This window comes from Camelus ferus, chromosome 25 (assembly GCF_009834535.1).
Source record: "Camelus ferus isolate YT-003-E chromosome 25, BCGSAC_Cfer_1.0, whole genome shotgun sequence".
Lineage (NCBI taxonomy): Eukaryota > Metazoa > Chordata > Mammalia > Artiodactyla > Camelidae > Camelus > Camelus ferus.
Genome location: NC_045720.1, coordinates 4,219,942 through 4,239,838, shown reverse-complemented (window position 1 = coordinate 4,239,838; position 19,897 = coordinate 4,219,942). Strand labels below are relative to the sequence as shown.

Here is a 19,897-nt window from a genome sequence, read left to right as displayed (position 1 = left end):
CATTCTGTGCAAGGTGCAGGTGAGGGTGAGGCAATGGGATGGACAGGGCGTGGCAGTGTGGGAGGGTGCTGCTAAGAACATGATGTTCTTCACACGATGGACTAGGTTCCCCCAGATGCAGATTCCAAGGTCAGGCACACAAGTATTAGACATAGTCTGCCACACTGGATTCTCTTCTGCAGCTTTCTACTTGAATGACTGGAGGAAGGCAAGTTAGTTTACCTCTCTGAGCCTCAGTTTCCTTGTGTCCAAACTGCAAGTGATGACAGTTAACTGAGAGGGTTACCATGGGCATTAAATAGGATAAAGCCTACAAAGCTTCCAGAGCCACGTGACAATGTCTGTTCCCCTAGGGTCCACGTTGAAGGCGCCTGTTGGTCTGGAACTGCACACGAGGAATAGTAACTGCCCCCAATACTTGCAATCTAGGAGCTCAAAGTCTAGTAAGAGACTGGCTAGAAAACAAGCAATGACCATGAAATACAAAGGTTGCAATGATAAGGATGAGCAAGAAGGTGTTTGGGATCCCAAGAAGGGCCTCTGGGGAAAGAGAAGAGGGTGGGAATTGGACAGAAAAATGCTGCCATCAACAGCGCCTAATTAGAATATTCAGAATCATTTATTTTAAAGCTTCAGTTGCCTTCCTCACAGACATGAAACAAATCCCCGTCAAGACAGGAATGTTACTAAGCTCTGCCTCCAAACTGAGCACTGGTATGTGTGCATCACCCCAAGCTCAGTGAGGTACAAACTCAAGGACTAAAGTGACCGATTCTGGGTTTGCACCCACGTGTGTCCAACTCCGAAGTCCACACCTTTTTGGTTCATTCCAGGAGACCTCCACTGAAGGATAAGTCAGAATTACCCAGGAGATTTTTTAAATTACTGCTCTCTAAACCTCACTCTAGCTGGGCTGAATCAGAATCTCTGGAAATAGGGCTCGGACATGCATAATCTTAAAAAAAAAAAGCTCCCCAGGAGGTCCTGATGTGCACCGCTGGTTAGTAACTATGCACGGTCCCCAACAGCAGGGGCAGCCCCAAGCAAAGGCTCTTTCTGCCTGTGGCCAGGTTCATCTTCAAGACTGTTTACTGTCAGTAAGAAATAAGAAGCGCAAATGTGTTGGACTGCTGATGGTTACACTCATGGCAACAGACACAGAGAGCTAAGAAGCCATGAAGCTTGACAGGCGTTTGTTCGCGGTGGGGAGACCTGTGTCTGACAAGGTAGTTTTGACAGGTTGAGCTGAACAACAGGCTCTCCCAAGTCAGCTTACTGGGGGTAAACGGTACACATGCCAGGCGTTGGGCTGCCTATCTTAATTCCCCCTTCTTCCTTTTAAGTGCACGTGTACCTTTAGTCCAGGGTGAGACCTGGGACAAGGAGGAAGGAGGGGAGAGCGGGGCGAGGCTTGCAAGTGCTGCCTGCGCTGCAGCAAGAGGCCCTGCCCACCCCCTGCCCCCCAGGACTCTCTCCAGCCACCTGCTACAGCATCTGCTCTTCCTGGACCAGCTACCATCTTAGACCAAGGACAGAAGCAGGGACCTCGGGGAAATGAGTGTGCACTGGTCCTGCTAGTCTGCTGACTGGGCTCCAAACAGAACACGGCTCCTTTGTGAGGACTGCTTCATCCTTCTGGCAAACATAACCGCACGTGCCTATGTAAGCACTCACATGTGTGTGTCTGCACACACCACACGAACACTGGCCAGAGCATCACCAAAAAGTCAGTTGGCCCTTTGCTGTGTGTTTTCGTTATTGGAGGAAGTCATTTAAAGGAGGGTCACTGGGTTCATATCCCTACTTGTTCTCTCCCAGCAATATATCTGCCGTGTCTTCCTTTTTGATACCCTCGGCACGGGGCTTGCAATAAATCGAGTAAAAAATTGTCACCACCCAGGATGCCTGGTCCTGACATTGGAGACCGTCCATGGTCTGGCCCATCTTCTACAAAACCCCACCACGCATCCTAGATCTCAGGCCACACTGCAGCCTCTAAACAGGTTTTGTACATCAGACTTCTAGTCTGATAAATATGGACTCCTCTCTCCAGAGACCCATAGTTACACTCAGGGTAGGTCAGACAGTGCTGAAGTAACAAAAAACCCTGAACTCTTAGTGTGTAACACTATGGAAGCTGAGTTGTCACTAATGCAAAAGCTACTGTGGATGTTGCAAGCAGTCCTCCTAAAAGCAGGGACTCAGGGATCCAGGGTCCCCTCATCTTCCCACACTCCCACCTTTAACACGCACTCTCCAAATGTTCCACAGAATGAGTGGAAAGCCTGGAGCACCATGCAAAACATTCTAAAGGTATATGCCTTATGTATTCCACTGGTGGGAATCCAGGCATCTAGCCCCAGACCAACTGCAAGGGAAGCTTGGAAAGATCATTTCAAATGTGCATATTAAAGGGAAATGGGACTGGTGAGAAAACAGCCAATCTCTGCCACCACTGTCATTCTGATCACCAACTGTCTATTGCCAAAGCAATCCTGAAGAAAAAGAACGAAGCTGGAGGAATAACCCTCCCAGACTTCAGACAATACTACAGAGCTACAGTAATCAGAACAGTGTGGTATTGGCACAAAAACATACATATGGATCAACAGAATAGAATAAAGAGCCCAGAAATAAACCCACACACCTCCAGACAATTTATCTTTGTCAAAGGAAGTAATGACAGTCTCTTTGGCAAGTGGAATTGGGAAAACTGGACACCTGCCTGTAAATCAATGAAGTTAAAACACTTCACACCACACACAAAAATATACTCAAGATGCTTAAAGACTTAAATGTCAGGAGACCATAAAGACAGGACACCATAAAACTCCTATAAGAGAATACATGCAAAACATTCTCTGACCTAAATGTAACAATGTTTACTTAGGTCAGTCTCCCAAGGCAAAAAATAAAATAAAAGCAAAAATAAACAAATAAGACCTAATCAAACTTTCAAGCTTTTGCACAGAAAAAAAAAAAAAAGAAGGCCCATAAGCAAAACAGAAAGACAACTTACGGACTGGGAGAAATTATTTGCAAACGATGCAACCAATAAGGGCTTAATTTCCAAAATATACAAACAGTTCATACATCCCAACAATAACAAAACACAAGCAACTCAGTCAAAAAAAAAAACGGGCAGAAGATCTTTTATATGCTCTTAAATCTGCTTCATTTCTTTGATTTTCTGCCTCCCAATCTCTCTGAGAGACTAAATGGAAGCTGACTTGAAGCTTTCTGGGTCGATATGTGGGAGAGTTGGGGCATTCATCTGATTTTTGCCCTGAGTCACTATCACTTTAACTGAGTTTTCCTGGGCTCTGTCGATCAATGTTTGTTTGTTTTTCTTTTTGATTTTTTAAAAAATAGTCATCTTAATGTTTATGTTCAAAAAGTAACAGGCTTTTCCAACTTTGCCACCCCCAAATTTCTGCACAGACTTTCTCTGTTCCTTTCCATGCCTGTTTGAGACAGCTAATTCTTCCCTAAGCTCACCTGTTTCTTGTGACGCGCCACCAAACACACAGTGCAAACACAGTGCTAATGTTCTGTTTTCCAACCTCTTTCCCCAGAGCAGAGGTTCTCAGCCCAGGATGACTGTGGCTCCTAGGGGACATCTGCCAACGTCGGGAGATATCTGTGGTTGTCACAGGTGAAAAGCAGGTGCTATTGGCATCTCATGGGTAAAGACCAGGGATGTTGCTAAACACCCTGCAATGCACAGAGCAGCCCCCACAGCAAAGAATTACCCCAAAGTGTCCCCAAAGTGTCCCCAAATGTCGATAGTGCTGAGCTTCAGAACCGTCCCCTGAGAGACACAGCTCAGCAGGCCTGTGGTCTGCCATCCAAGTTCTCAGAGATGACAGTTTACCAAATATTCTGCCACCCAGGAACAACAGTCCTCATACCCCCATTTCCTGATATCAAAGCCCCATTTCTCGATTCTTCATTGCTAAGGTCAGGGCCATGCATTTCAGGTTTTTGTTGTGCATGGCTCGCAGAAAGAAACACATTTTTCTTAATTAATTTTAACTGCTTAATAAGCCATCGATAAATCTCACTTTCTTAATGTCATTTGTCTTTTCTGTTTTTTCCCAAAGTCTGAGATAGGTCAGTGGCTCTCCACATGAGGTCTCGAGATCCAGTTCTTTGGTTTTGTGTCACTGCCATCTGCGACACAGGACTCTTGACGTCACCACAGAAAGGAAGGAAAGGCCAGAGGATCAAGCCAGATGTTTGAAGAGCGAGGGGATGAGGCTTCATTCCCGTTTAATTGTCCAGAACCTAGTCTCAAGGCGACAGGCAACTGGAGGTGCATTTGGGAAATGTGGTCCTCAGGGGAACCTAAGAAGAGCAGAGGGGCTTTGGGACCATTGCCACAGCCTCTCCTTCCACACCCACCCTGCCCAAGGTTTGCATTTCCTGATTTAGCCCATTTGCATGGGGTGGTCTCTGCCGAGGTCACACAGCACGGATTCGGGGGACATCAATTCTCGAATCTCCAAATCCTTCCTCCCACATCAACGTCCCTTCCACTAAGAAGACCACATTAAATAGAAAAGGCCTTTTCTTTGGCATCAAGACTCTCACTGGGGGACATGCTCCAACTAGATGCCCAGAAAGAACCCAACTAGTAACCACTGTTCTGGGCAAAGTCAATCACAGGCTCCCGCTATTGACCACGAAGAGCCGGCGGAGAAGCTGGGCCCCACACACCCACTGAGGGGGAACGCCTTCTGCTCAGAGCTCGCTTGCAAATTCACGCAACACTGACCGTACCTCGGCAGAGCTGGAGCGCACACGCAGCCAGCCCCCTCGTGGCTGTAACTGTGCCCCCTTCCCTCACTGGGTCATCTGGATCCGCGCTGGTCAAAGCGCTTGAAAAACAAAGCCACCTCCCAGATTCCACGTGGTGGACCCGCTCACAGGCCAAAGCCCCAGTCAGGCCGATACTCTAGTCTCAAATCACCCCACACACCTATGTTCCGGTTAAGAACCTTCATATTCTTAGGCAGCCTCCTCCCCCTGCATCTGGTCTCCCACCATTGACTTTCCTCATGAAGCTATTTTTCTTAAATAACAAGTCATCTTGTTAGAATGACTGCATATGGGATGGTGAGACCAGCAAAGCTGCGTGGAGATGATGCTGGAGGATTGGGCTGTTGGATCACGGAGCCCAGGCTCTTGGTCAGCCACCGTCGGGGAGCTTCAGATCCTTGCCACACTTGATCTTAAGTCACCCTGAGCGGTCAACCCTGTTACCCTTTGTACACCGTCTGCAGGATCCCAGCTACCTCCTCAGCCTCACTCTTAACCCTAACCCTCTTGGTCTCTAGGTCTCAGCCCCACTGACTATAGCATCCTTCATCACACCACTTTTTCACCTCAAGGCCTTTGCCACAGCAATCTTCTAACTCATTCTTCCTCCTCCAGGACCACTGTCAGCCCAGAGGACGCCTTCATGCTATCAGAAAGAGATCTCCCTCCTAGGTGGTAAATCGGGGCAGGGTGCGGGGGAAGTCGCTCATCTGGGTGGACACAACCCTATCAATGCATAGCCTGGCAAGTGGAAAGTGGGTAGGATTTCAGACCCAATTTGCCTGCTCCACTGGGCATTTTTGTACAGTGTACAACTCACGCAACTCTACGTGGCAACCCTACTTCCCCCCAACTTCCCCTTGCTCGGGGAAGCTCCCCTGTACCTCAGACCAGGTCAGGTCCCCCGTAACAGCAGCCTCTTCGGTATCTGCGACAATATTAAGCAAGAATTTGTGTTTTCTCTTTCTTCCTCCCTGACAACAGGAAACAACGTGTACATCTTGCTTTGATCTAAATCCCCAGACTTCAGTAAGCAGGGCATGTCAGATCTGCAATGAGTGTCTGTAAAACAAAGGATCAAATACAAATGTGCACATCCAGCCTCGGCACAGGTATCTGGCACTAGAGATCATGCATTTTCTCTGCTGCCACTCTCCTCTTGCGTTGTTACCTACGAGCTGAAAAGTCAACTTAAATTCCCTCTTGCAGAGTAACCTTCCCTCAGTCACCCCAGTATTCTTGAACCCCTCTCATTACATGTTCTAGCAGAGCTATCACACTGTAGGTGATTCCTTCTGTTTATCTCACATGAAATTATTTTTTCAAAAATTTTTTTTTCCTGTCAAAATTGCAAACTCCACAACAGCAGGAATGGGGCTAGTTTGTTCATGGTGACTTCACTCCTCCTGACGCTGGAAGGTTAACGATAACCATGGTCTGAGTTAAGTGCACAAAGAACGGCTTAGACTCGAGTTCCTCAACGGCAAAAAGGAGCGAACATTAATGTAACTCCTGAGGAAGGACAGACCTGTGCTGAAGGTTCAGCGCCTGGTGCTGTGTGACAGACACGCCTCCACACTCACTGGAGGATTACAGGAGATGAGCAGGTGAGCCATGGCTCCAAGCGGGCAGAAGGCAGGGGTCAGACCCAGCCCTGCAGGGACCACGCGCTGAAGTTATCAGACCTTCTGTTTCCTCAACTACGTCATGTGAGAAAGCCTACTAAAAATACCCAGCACAGAGCCTACCATGAGTACATGATCGCTGCACTGGCTGATGTAATCACATTAGAAGGTAAATGTGACTTGTGGTGTCATCATCACGCCATCCCTGGGGTGGGAACAGGAGGGGAGAGAAGACAGCGGGGAGACAGGGATGCTCAAAGATCGAACTACCTTTCCCATCTGCAATCAGGCAAGATTTAGAGTCCCAGGTTTCCTCCTCCCCATGAAGACAAGAAGAAGAAACAGGCTCAGAGGGGATAAGCGACTTGCCCAAGTTCTCACGGCCCATCCATGGAAGAACCCGGCCTTAGCCCTCCAAATCTGGTGTTCTGTTCTTGCCTACATGCCCCGCTGCTCCCTCATCGTGCACTGACTCAGTACGTGTTTATGGAGTGTCTGCGGCACAGGACACTGAAGACAGAGCAGGGGGGACACTGGGCAGTCTGGAAAGGGGCACATCTACCTCATCTCTGCTACGTGACATCACCCATCACGCCTAGGAACTTTAGAGAGGAGCAAGGCATCTGAAAGCCGCCAGTGTGGACTAACGGGAATTTTCACTAAGGAAAAGGATGGCGGGTAAGTAAGCGATACTGTAGACTTCAGCCTGAAAAGCCCATTTCCACTGTTTATACCCTCCTTCAGAAACGACCTGGAATTATGTTGGATGCATATGCGGATTGATGTAATGAACCACATACTGAGAGCCCACCCGAGCCTATGCAGCGTTTAGCAACCTGCTGTTTATTTCAAAGGATTTTAGTAAATCAGATCATCATTTAAATGAGAACTGTAAAACTATTTAATTTTAATGGAGAGGGTGAACGCAACAGGATTTGCCATCTTAATTCTCAAAACAGTGAAAGGCATTACATACATTTTTTCTTAACTGTAAAACATGCTTCCCATTAAATAACTACTGTTTTCCTCGTAACTTCTCACCCTTCCCCAAGTGGTTAACCTCAGGGTATATTACTCACAAGTTTCGAACAGATGTCCTGCACTCAGCAACTCATTCACACGCGAGTGTTTGTGTAACACACTCTGTGTGTAGGTATCGTGCTGGTGGAATGAGTTTCTACAGAGAACAGGGCCAAAGAGAGAGCTGAGACCCAGGTTTATGCCTGCCCGTCGTGGGGAAGTTATCTGGGCTCACCCGGCCGTGCTTTTTCACATCTCTAATCAGCAAACAAAAGCCAAGGAAGAATCATTGTTCCCAGGGCCAAATTATGGCTACTGTGGGCCCTAGGCGTTTTCACCCATTAAAAAAAAATAGATTTAAAATTAAATTTGTGTAATTGCATTGATATAAAGATGAAAATAACCCAGATTGTATGATATCCATTTTTTAACCCAGACTATATTATATCCTTTTGTTGGTGTTGTTCTGATTCGAAAAGAAATTAAAACATTTCATTGGCCCCTGAAAGTACCGTGGTCCCTCGGTACTGGGCCCACTGTGACTGATGGCTGAGTCAGCCCAGTCACTTCTCTTGTGTAATCAAGAACCGAGGGAGGTATCATCGCACCTGCTCTGTGCCTCCAGTGTTAACTGAGCACCTACGATGTGCCAGCCATTAGAATGGCCACCGTGGGCGACAGAAATGAAGGTGCCCCAGCAGGCGGGGGTGGAGGCTGCTGTGTTCGCTAGCGCACGTCACATCACTAACTCCTCGCACAGAGCCTGACACGCAGTAGATGCTTCTTAAGTATTTGATGAGTGAACAAACCAACGGCAGCATCTCTGCTACTGGAGACATCACTGTCCAGAGGCAAAATAATGAAGCCTTAACAGTAATAGTGAGTGTCTGTGTCTTCCCTGTGTGACTCCACATCCTTGTGAAAGGGGCCTGGGGGTGACAATAACAAGCAACGGTGCATTTCAAGTAAAGGGTGAAGAGGAAAAGAGCCCAATAAAAATGGAGCAAAAGGAGAAAAAAATCAAGAGCACGCCCGGGAGAGGGGAGATGTCTGACTAGAAGTCAGATCCGTGCCTCAGTTTCCCTTCCCATCCCGCCCTGCCAGACACACGCCTCCCATCAGTAAGGGAGAGGCTGTCCTGCTACAAGGCTCGGCACAGAGGGACGCTGTAACCCATGCACTGTGTGCGCCTGCGTGTCACATGAGCCTTATTCCCTTCAAGGAAGATGCCATCCTACAATCCTCAGTAATCCGACTTAAAAGGGAGCTGGCGCATCCTCTCAACGACACGTGTTCCTCTGTGTTCCTCCGTCTGGGAAACCGCCTTCTAAGTGAAGCAGAGGGTGGAGGGAATCACAGGCAGTCATCTGCCCTGGCCCAACGCACGGCATCCGTGATCTCCACAGCTGGGCAGAGGACCAGGGAGGCTGAGCGCCCCGGCTGGGGAAAGATCTGTTGGAAAGTTAAATGCCTAACAGTCTACTTGCAAGGGCTTTTGTTCTCTTGCATTCAGATGTTCTCAGATTCCACGGTTTCAGACACCCAACAAAGGCTTCCCAGGCAGGTGCACTGTGCCGGGCAGACCCAGGTGAGTCGGTCAGAAGCACGCCTGCCCTGGCAATGCAGACAAGCCGAAGTCCCCCTTCTCTGGTTAACCATCAGCCTAGTGGCTAATGACCGGGGGCGGAGCTGGCATCGGGCTTGATCAAGTTAAAACTCCAGCTTGGTCTCTGCCCAGCTGTGTGACTTTAGAGACATAACTTAACCTCTCTCTGTCTCAGTTTCTTCAGCTTAAAAGGAAGTGGGAAGCAGTGGTGGGAACTGACAGAGTCCAGGTGCATTCACGGCTTCACAGAGCACCTTAGTGCAGAGCACGTGTTCAAAAATGCGACTTCAAGTGACCAGCAGCACCCTTTCCACACAGTCGTGGGATTTACAAATTCTACTTACACCTTTTCCTCCCACACTCGGTCCCATGACCCACTGAGGGTGGGGACTGAGTTGTGCGCATTTTAGCCCCTGCAGCCCACAGAGGCCAGCATGCAGGAGGGGCTAAATAAATGACTGGCAGATGGATAAATAAACATTGATGCCCTTGCCTGAGGAGGCGGAGCTCTGGACACAGGGGAGTCCTAAAGGTGGCATCTGTCTGCCATGTGGCCGTTCCTGCCCCAGGCAGTGGAACAACCCCACTCATCTCAGGGAGAAGAAAGAGGGTGTGGGGTGTCCCTGCAGGGAGAAAGGGATTCTCTGGATTTTGAGTCACTGGATTCCTGATCTTCAGTGAAAACATCTGCCAGATCCTGAGCACTGATTAAGGATGACGGTTACTTTTATAGTGTCAATTTGGCCAATCCACGGTACCCAGATGCCAGGTCAAACATTATTCTAGATGTTTCTGTGAAGGTATGTTTCAGATGAGATTAACATGTACATCATTAGACTCCGGGTAAAGCAGATTACCCTCCGAAATAGGGGTGGGCCTCCTCCGATAAGTTGAAGATCGTAGAAGATAAAGACTGACACACAGCACTAGCTGCCCTCCCCACTCTAAAAGAAGAAGGAATTTGGTCATTTGGTCAGCAGACTGCCTTGGGACTCAAACTGTAACTCTTCCCTGGGCCTCTAGACTGTTAGTCTGACCTGCAGATTTTAGACTTGCCAGACTCCACATTCACGTGAGAGAATTCCTTAAAACAACAACAACAACAAAAAAGCGTAAATACAAAACAGAAATAGACTCACAGACATAGAATACAAACTTGTGGTTGCCAAGGGGGTGGAGGGTGGGAAGGGATAGATGGGATTTCAAAATTGTAGAACAGATAAACAAGATTATACTGTAGAGCACAGGGAAATATACACAAGATCTTAAGGTAGCTCACAGAGAAAAAAGTGTGACAATGAATATATATATGTTCATGTATAACTGAAAAATTGTGCTCTACACTGGGATTTGACACAACATTGTAAAATGATTATAAATCAATAAAAAATGTTTTAAAAAATGAATCAATCACACACACACACATATATGTACATTTATGATCCTATTTCTTATTATCCCATTGATTCTGTATTCTCTTGAGAATCTAAACTAATACATCAAGCATGTGCCAAGTGTCCCCAATTGTAGCAAGCAGTGTCAGAGGTGTCACAGTATAAAACAGCAGAGCAAAGACTGAAGGAGGCCATCCAATCCTCTGTCTAAACATGGAGAAACTGAGACCCAGAGAGGGCAAGTATCTGGTTCAGGGTCATAGAGCAGGTGGAGCAGAAGCCAAGAACGGGAAACATCTAAGACCCTCCATTCCATGTCCGACCCACAAGACAACACTGGGGCTCTTGGAGTAACATTCGATTTAATTATGTTCATGAACTCAAAGAAAAATAATACCAGCAGAGGGTTTTATCGAGCACTTTGGTGCCAAGCTCTACGCTCGAGGCTTTTATACGCTTATTTCATTTAATCTTCTCAGCCACCCTGGGAGGCAGGCATCAGAATCCTCTTTGACAGATAAGTCAAGAGCAGAGAGGAAAAACAGTTCTCCTAGGGCACAGCTGCTGGCTTGCGGGGAGGGGGCGGGGGGCAGAAGCTCCTGCTCCAACCCTGAATCTGAAGCTCTGCCTGCCTAACGGGCTGCAAGAAAGAGCGGGGCGGCAGGGCCAGAGGGGCCTGGGTCCAGTGGGAAAGGGCAACCCTCCCCTCCCCGGGACTGTGCACACCACTTAGCTCATTTTGCTGTGAATCTCTCGTTTCTGCAAATGTCTCTGCACCGAAAGGCTTATTTTGAAGAAACACCTGTTCTCTCAGCCTTCCGGCTGATGCTGCAATCTGCACGGATTCCGAGGTTATTTGCTTAATGCTCTGGGCTTCTTGGGGGATTTGGATGCACAGCTCCCATGGGAGGCAGGGGAGTGGATTTCATTCTTCGCTTGGCAGCCCTGGCCTGGTGGGAGGGCACAGGGTGGGCACAGGGCTCTGTGCCAGCATAACTGGATGGGACCCAAATGGAAAACGCACCGGAAAGGAATCAGGTCCTGAAAATAACCCACTGAGCTGAGCTCAGGGAGCAAGTTCACTGCGGAGCACCCACAAATGAGCTCTTTTATCTGACTCTTGTGGAAGGCAGGGATGTTTCTTTGATATGCACCTTTTTCCTCCAAAATAGCCAAGAAGAGAATGGGGGGCAAAAACTATACTGTCTCATGCTCCTGCTGTGAGTCCATCTCTGCACTGCTTTTACACACGTTAACTCCTGAAATCCTCTCTAAAATACAGCCATTATCCCGTTTTAGAGCGGAGGAGCCTGAATTCCCACAGGATGGAGAGAGTCCCCATGCCACAGTGTATGCAGCAGGGCAGGCGTCTGAAGCCAGAACCTTCTCTCTGACACGTCAAAGGTAGAGGTCTGGCTGGGTCGCGTTCAGCATCCTCAGATGGAACAGAACTAGATGAGCCAGAATGACCTACGAGGTTCCCCACCCCACCCCACCCCACACCAGTCTCCAAAGGCAGCCCCTCTGGGCACCCACGTGTCCACAGAGATGCCCTCTCTCTCCTGCCCTCCCCACTTCCGGTCTGCCGCCCTGGAAGGCAAGGAGCGCCTGGGCGGCTCAGATCTCTCACTGCTCAGAGTTCTGCATGAACACAATCGTGCACTTGTATCAGCCATTCATCCAACACACATTTCTTGAGCACTAAGTCTGTGTACCAGGCACTGGTGCTGGGCCCTGGGCATGTGGTGCTGAAGGCAACAGCCTCTGTCCCTCGCTGCTCGGAGCCCAATGGAGGAGAGACAGAGATGCCTAGAGCTGACTGCACGGAAAGCATTTGGGAGAGAGCACTTCTTCCTAGGGAATCAGAGAGGGCTCCCCAGAGGCAGTGGCATCCGAATGAAGCACTGGAGGATGGTCAGAAAGGCATGCGTGAGAGTCCCCTCAAAGAAGACACCATATTAACATTCTCACATGCTCGTGTGGCCCCAGCAAAGGCCCTTGTCTTGGATGTAAGTGTCAAAGACGCTCTGAATTGATCCATGGCCTCTGATGTCCCATAATGTTTCATGCCACGTCGGGAAAACACTCTGAGCTGGAGGTTTCCAGGTGGATCTGGGGGTCTGGGGGTGCTCTGGGGCCAGCACGTGTCAGGGAATAAGAAGCAAGACTGGGCAGGGGGAGAGGCTGAGCTGGGACGTGGTCACAAGCAAGGCTTCGGTCAACCCCTGGGAAGTTTGGAGCAGGGGAACCTGCAGGGGTCGGGGTGATGGAGAAGATGCACACAGCATCCCCTGATGATGGAGGAGGATGCTCGGCCCTGGGGATGCGGAGGGAGTGGGAAGTCCCTGGCTTCTATCCCTCCCCACACCCACCCCGGAGCCCTGAAGCCATCTGTGCTCTGGAGATGACATGGAAACCACCACCCCTGCCGGCTGCAGTCCACTCCCTGTTTATGTCACCAGGCCCTTTGTCAAAGCTGAGGACACTGGTTCCTAGATGCTCTGTGGTGGCCCAGGGTCCTGTAACCACAGGAGTCCACCTCAAGCAGTGCTCTTTGCTCATAGTCTGTTCCTTCCTGGGCACAGAGCCCCGTCCCAAGTTCAGGTCTCCTGCTCCTCGGGAGGAACTTGGCAGCCTTCTCCTTAGCCCCCGCAGTGAGAACATGTGACATGGCAGCTTGGACCAGGTGGAGGGACACTTGACTGGGACAGCTTTTTCCACCAGACCTCCTGCCTGGGTCTCACAGGTGATGTCCCAGGAGAGCAAACTGAGCAGAGGACCCGCCGCGCTGGAGGGTCTGGGGACAGGACACGGCTGCACAGGGAGATGCAGCACCTCGGTGGGGGGCTGGCTGAGTGGACGGCCTTTCCCACTTACAACACCTGCTGCATGATGGTTAGCTATGTGCGCCAACTTGATATTTGTTTAAACATTATTCTGGGTGTGTCTGGGAGGGTGTTTATGGATGAGATTAACCTTTGAAATAGTGGAATGAGTGAAGCAAACTGCCCTCCCCAGTGTGGCGGGCACTCCCAATCCACCAGAGGTCTGAGTAGAACAAAAGGGCTAAGTGAGAAAGGGTTTCCTTTCTGTCATTCTTTGCACTGAGACGTCAGTTTTCTCCAGCCTTAAAACTCAGACTCAGATAGACGCTTACACCACTGTCTCGCCCAGGTCTCCAGGGGGCAGACACGGTGTAGAAACTCTCAGCTACCATCATCGCGTTAGCCAACTTCTTGTAACACATTTTTAGTGTAGATAAGCCATTTAAATTTATCTTAAAAGATTTATTACAGATATAAGGGAAACACACACACACACACATATCTTAAATCTATCTATCTATCATCTATCTATCTTTTATTGATTCTGTTTCACTGGCGAATCCAAACAAATGGAGTCTGGTTCTTTCTGAGCAGGCTCCTAACAATGACAATTATGTACTGGCTCAGGAGAAATATGGACAAAGTAATGCTATGTGTGCCAAAGCCCCGAGCATCACAGAAGAGTGACAACAGGTGTTCCTTGGGAAGAAGGATCGAGGGGAAGAACAGGATATGCATATTTACTGAGCGCCTACTGAGTACCCAGTACTAGTCTGGGGACTTTATAGCCATTACAGCAATGGATACGCATGTTACCGGGGGAGGCTGTAAGTATTAGCAACCCCACTCTACAGGTGGGAAAACTGAGGCTCTGAGAAGTGAGCAAATGAAGGGTGGAGCTGGGTTTTGAAATGAGCTCAATGTAGATGGGCTTCTGAGGTGACACACAGTCCAGAGGACGCCCTTTACATCATGTCCCATGACCTCCATGGAACCATATTCTTCAAGGGACCATACAGAAGAGGTGTCGTGTGAAGACGCTATGACCCACATCTACCCAGGGGCCTGGCATTAGGCACACATTTGATAAATGTAACCGTAACTAAAAGAAGGAATGGATGAACAGATTCTCTCAATGGGACATTTGAAAGGAGCGGAAATCTCATAGACCATACACAGCCTGGAAAGCGAGATTTGCAAGTCTCGGGGCCACCGCTCCAGCACAGACATTACCTCTGAGGAAGTCGGCTTGCAGTATCCGGCTCCAAAGACCAGGTTTTCCAGGGAAAGGCTAGACTGTTCTGGTCCCGTGTCTGGGCCGCCTCTACCCAGCCAGGAGCCTCTTCCTGGACGAGTAAAGCTGAAAAGAAGGGAATTGAAAGAACTGAAAATGTATATAATTTTTCTAAAAGGACATTAAGAAAATGATGGGGCCATGCAGTCAGCCCCTGGACTGTGTTATTGGGGATCCCATGAGACAAGTCATTTAGAAGGAGTAGGTCACCCCCCCAGGGGTGTTGGGTGGGACAGTTTTGGATGCCACCATGACACGTGGGTGCAACTGGCATGTGAACTTGGGGGCCAAGGATGAAACACATCCCACTGTGTGTGCCAAGAAATACTCCTAATGCCAACGGCATGCCTGCTGAGACACAGTGAGGCAGAGCTCCAAGGTCACGTAACCACACGGGCGGATGGCCTGGGCTCCCGTCCAGGCGGGCAAGGGGAGGTCCCAGTCCCGCCTCTGCTCCTTTCTTTGGCACAACCTGGAGTGAGACTCTTTAACCTCTGTCCCCTCCGCGAACCTCCGTTCTGCAGAAGAACGTAAACCAGCGTCCACGGCCATGACCCTCGCTAGAGTCTAGAGGGATCGTGGATTCAAAGGCTGTCATGATGGACGAGGCACTCACTGTGTCAGTGCTGGCTGGAAATACTGTAATCTGTCCCACAGACAGAAACTCAGACCCTGCCCAGCTCTGCACTGTCCTCACAGGACCCCCTGGCATGGTATGAGGGCAACCATCCTCTGTAGGATCAGAGGATGTCAGAAAAGCCTGTGTGATCTGAACTCATCCCACCTGGGTGGGATGATAATCTCCCTCTCCTTTAATCTTTCTGATTTTCACCAACTGACATGTCGGTAAAGTCTACTTAAACTCATTTTTCCCTTTCTTTCAGACCCCTCTATAAAACACGCTGGTGGTTAACTGCCTTATATTGTGAATGCTATTTGACAGGCCTGTGTTATTCCCCCAGGGAGAGTCACAGCCTCTGATGGCAAAGAGGGTCCTGATAACACAGCCTCAGAAGGTATCGTCTCCATCAGAGGTGCTCAGGAAATATCTGCAGAAGGACTTAATTCAAGAGACCCACATTCCAGATTAAAATACGGACAGGGAAATAAAGCTCCCATTACATTCTGGTTTAACCCACTTATTCAAATACTTATCAGGCTGGTGCCGTGCGTCAGGCAGCACGTTAGGCGATACGGGGGCAAGGCGATTAAGGTATGGTCCTATTTGTAAAGGCATTTGGGCCTAGAGAGGGGGGTGGAGTAAACTCAGTCCAGGGAGCACAGGAGGGCAGTTTATAAACCAGACTGAGTAAAGGGATGAACAGTGAAGGATGACACATAATCAGAGTATGTTTGGCCCAGGGTTTAAGAGGCAGCCGACCGAGCTGGTCTGCCAGGGTTGAAATTCAAGTGCAGTGTCTTTAAGCTCCGTGGGGAAAGTTTTAAACCTCCCAGTGCCTGTTTCCTCGTAAGTCAGAAGGCTTGATACCAGCACCTGAACAGTGGCTTTGCTGTGAAGATTCCCTGAGCTGGGCCAAGTGCGCCTTCCAGCGCAGTGTCTGGCAAACAGTAACAATTCAATAAACGCGGGTAGTTATTGTCAATAATACCGCAAAACAATACAACCTAATCTAGCCATTGTTAGCTTTATATAGTTGCTGTTGCTAACACCACAAACACAATCCAGTAGAACAGAATCAATACTCAGATTTGTTTAGCACTGAGATTTGAAGCAAGTCTGCAGCTTAGCTCGAAGGTGGAGAACAGGAGAAACGAAGACCACGTGTGTGAGCGGCGACGCTCAGCGCGCAGGCAGGGGCAGACTGCAAACTGATAACTAAAAGAACTCGTTATTTGACTCAAGTGTGGCCTTGACTAGCTGAATCCCTCAAGCGAAATCCATAGTCCCCACGTGAGGGTTAAACACTGAAGGTTAAACAGACATCAGCCTGTTTCAGGGGAGGTGAAGGATCTTTGGAGGTTAAATTTTAATTTCACACCTGCTTCTTCTTGACTGGGTTTAACAGAGGCTGCTAAAACTGCTTTTCTGGAAAAAAAACTGGAGCTGGCCCTATTTGACAGGTATTTCCCATAACCTTAAAGGTTCCCTTTGTTCCCAACCACTGCGAGTGAATTAATAGAAATCCTTCCTGCAGAATCCAGAGAACAGAAGACAGGTCTATTTTTACCCCCATCCCTGGAGAAGCCGAAACTCTGATGGTGAATTACTAACTGAGCTCCTCTCCGGCAAGGTTGCCACAGATAAACTTGCAAAGGACTGTTTCTGTCAGAAGGTTAAACTTTCTACAAAGAGGATCTGAAACAGCCCATTAGCAAGTGGAGCCCAGGATCAGCAGACGGGCACCGTGACTGGGTGAAGGCCTCCAGGACCAGCACCTCCTGTCACGTCTCCTGGCCCAGATCTCATCTCCTACTCGCTGACCTCTGCAGAGGACAGGGACAGTGACCCCTGCCCAACAGTGAGTGGGGACTGGAGTCTCCCCACAGGCATTTCAGCCCCCGGCACTGAGAAGTGTCCTGTAAAGGGACACTGGGAAAGTTCCCTTCCAGAAACTCAATGCTGCAAGATTCCATCCCAAAACACCCCTTTGCACACGTGTGCCACGCATGCCCACGTGCATGTGGAAGGTTCTGAAGTGAGCTGATGCACACATTTGGCCGTGCCAGGTACGTATGTGAAGACATCTGAGCACAGTACAATGTGCTAACTGTTGTCAGCTCTGTGCCCCCAGCTGCAGAATTCCTAAGACCTCAGGGCTTCATGGGGCCATGGAGATGCTCTGGGACCATTCACTGAAAGGGAGAGCACAGGGCCACTCAGGTGGTCCTGCGTTCAAACAAACAGCCATTGGATGAGGGGGGAGGAAACCGTGTGCCTGGCACTGTCCTCAAGTGAGAGTCACTAAAACCTTATGTAGACGGAACCCTTTAGTGTTCCTGTTTTAGAGATGAAGACTGTATCTCAGGGATGTTAAGTGAGTCCTTAAATAAGGTGCAGTTGGAATAAAAGCCAGGCCACGTACAGTCTCCAGGTCTCATCAGCAGTTTGCAGGTTTTCAGCCCCGAGGCTCCCTACCCATGTCCTCTTAACCCCAGGTGCCCTCCCCACACCCCTGCCCACCTCGGCCCTGCCCGGCTCGAGGCTCAGAGCTGACATCTTGCACCTGGGAGAAGCTCCCCTGGTCTGTCCTGAACTCTCCCCGCCAGCTCTCAGCATCTTAGCCACACCCAAGACTAAAGCATAACAAGAAACTAAAGCCGCTCCCGCACCGCGAGGCCCGTCACCTCATACCTGATCAGGGGCTGCTGCAGAGCCACCAGGGCAGCGTGGACAGTCACCGAGATCACAGACAGGTGGAAATAGTCAAACATGACGGGGACCTGGTGGTGCAGACCCCTCCGGGGGTGGAAGTGCAGCCGGAGCGCACGGCTGCTGATCACGGGCACTCCGGCCATGTCCCTCAGCCTGGAAGGCAAGCGAGTGAGCTCAGTGAGTGGGGGCGGGCAGGCGGGCCCGGCTGTCACCTGGCAGGGCCACCGCATCCTTGTTCAGGCACAACCCCCGTGCCCACATCAGCCTGTTCAACCCCTGCAGATACTCTGCCAGGTAGACATCGCTTTCCCGTGATTGGCAAATGACGAAATGGAGGCTCAGAGAGGGAAAAAAACTCACGGGACCTTACACCGAGTTGGAACACACACTCTGTGATCACCAACACCAAACTCACCTGTCAGTGATGGAGAGATGCCAGGACACTCTCCCAGGCTCAACAGGGAAGCCCCCCTGGACCCCAGCTAGCCGCTTGCTCTTGTATTTCCCCCAGACACCCTGCACAGAACTTCCTTTGTCTCTCTGTGTTTCCTGCTAGACTCCTACCTCTCAAGGGCAAGAACTGTGACTAATTCATTTTTGTACCCCTAACACCAAGCACAGAATGAGGCAGACTGTAGAAACCAGTCAAGTACTTGCTTATTACAAGGAAGAACTGACTGAACGAACAAATGAATGACCTTCCCCCTCAAAAAGGAATGCTTAAAGTGGGAACGGTTTCATCAAGACCCCCCCCCACCTCTGCCCTAGCGTGTGTGTCTGATTCCTGAGAGATACGCCAAATGGCAGACAAAGCCGACCAGAATCTTTGGTTATAAAAATGGGGTTAATTTTCTCTAAATAAAAGCCATCCAGTGCTCATGTCCAGCTCTGCACACCCATCACTCAGGCGGCCTGGGTGTCCCTCAACCAGAGCACTGGAGAAACCCGGACGGAGCATCTTCCGTGAGCAGAGAGGAGAGCTGAGAGGCCGTTCAGGGCAGAAACTTCCCCGTCCTTCCACAGATGAGAAAAAGAGACACAGCGAGAAGAAGGAGAGGGGAGCAAGCCCCCAAGCCCGCCTAAGGGGTTTTACTCCCAGAAGCCCTTGTTGCTTAGAGCCTGGATACAAGTGAATGGCAGACGAAAGAGCCGATTCCGTCGGGGGAGCCCGGTGTGATTCCACAATTAGCCGACGGACAATGGCCGCCTCGCTTTCCGGGAAGAAACGTGATGAAGAGGGACCGTGGGGTGTACCCGAGTTTCAGCACGTCCTTGACATTAGCACTCACTTCAGTCCTGACAACCATCACTGAGGCCTTCCTATGAACCGAACATGGTGCTTCTGCCCTTAATGCAAATGACAATCACAGAGGTATTAGGTGCTGTTACTCATTTCTAGACGGGAAGCAAAGCCAGCAGCAGTTAACTGACTTGTTCAAAGTCAGGAAGCAAAACCGAAACGCTCGGCCCAGGTCTGTCTGGCCGCACAGTTTGCTCTGCGTTACTGCCTGTGACTGCTTCGAATCCATTCAGACGCAGGCTCCTGTGAATCCGAGGAACAGCCTCCGGGCTTGAGCAGCAGGGGGTGAAACACGTGTCCGGGTAGCAAAGATGTCCAAAATGTTAACAAGAATTTAAGCCACTTTAATAGGAATGAAGAATTCAGAATGAGGGAGGTGATAGCTCTTTGTTGCTCAGGAATGAATAGAGCTAATAAATGGAGATGAAACTCAGTCTAGGGGAGGAGGTCTCAATTAGAAAAAAAAAAAGAGAGATAAACCAGACAGCATTGAGAGGAGAATGTCTGGGTCCTTAGAAAAGGAACTAAAACAAACAAACAAACAAACAAATCAAACTAACAAAAAACAAAAAATACAAAGAGAGTCTCGGTGTTTAATTGGAGATGAAAAGATGGCTTAAAGCATCTTGTTTATCTGAATCACCATCCAGACTGAGAATCTATGAGTGGTTGCAAGGA

General features: G+C 49.4%; 1 protein-coding gene across 1 annotated transcript in view; it reads right to left on the bottom strand.

The window, feature by feature from the left end:
* Window positions 1-19,897, bottom strand: part of FAM135B (family with sequence similarity 135 member B) — a 234,627-nt gene that overhangs the window by 61,209 nt on the left and 153,521 nt on the right. Inside the window, exons 6-7 of the mRNA XM_032467566.1 lie at window positions 17,899-18,072; window positions 14,525-14,651 (exon numbers count right to left, since the gene is read on the bottom strand). Of these exons, the coding sequence (XP_032323457.1) occupies window positions 14,525-14,651; window positions 17,899-18,072 (301 nt within the window). The remainder of the gene's footprint in view (window positions 1-14,524; window positions 14,652-17,898; window positions 18,073-19,897) is intronic.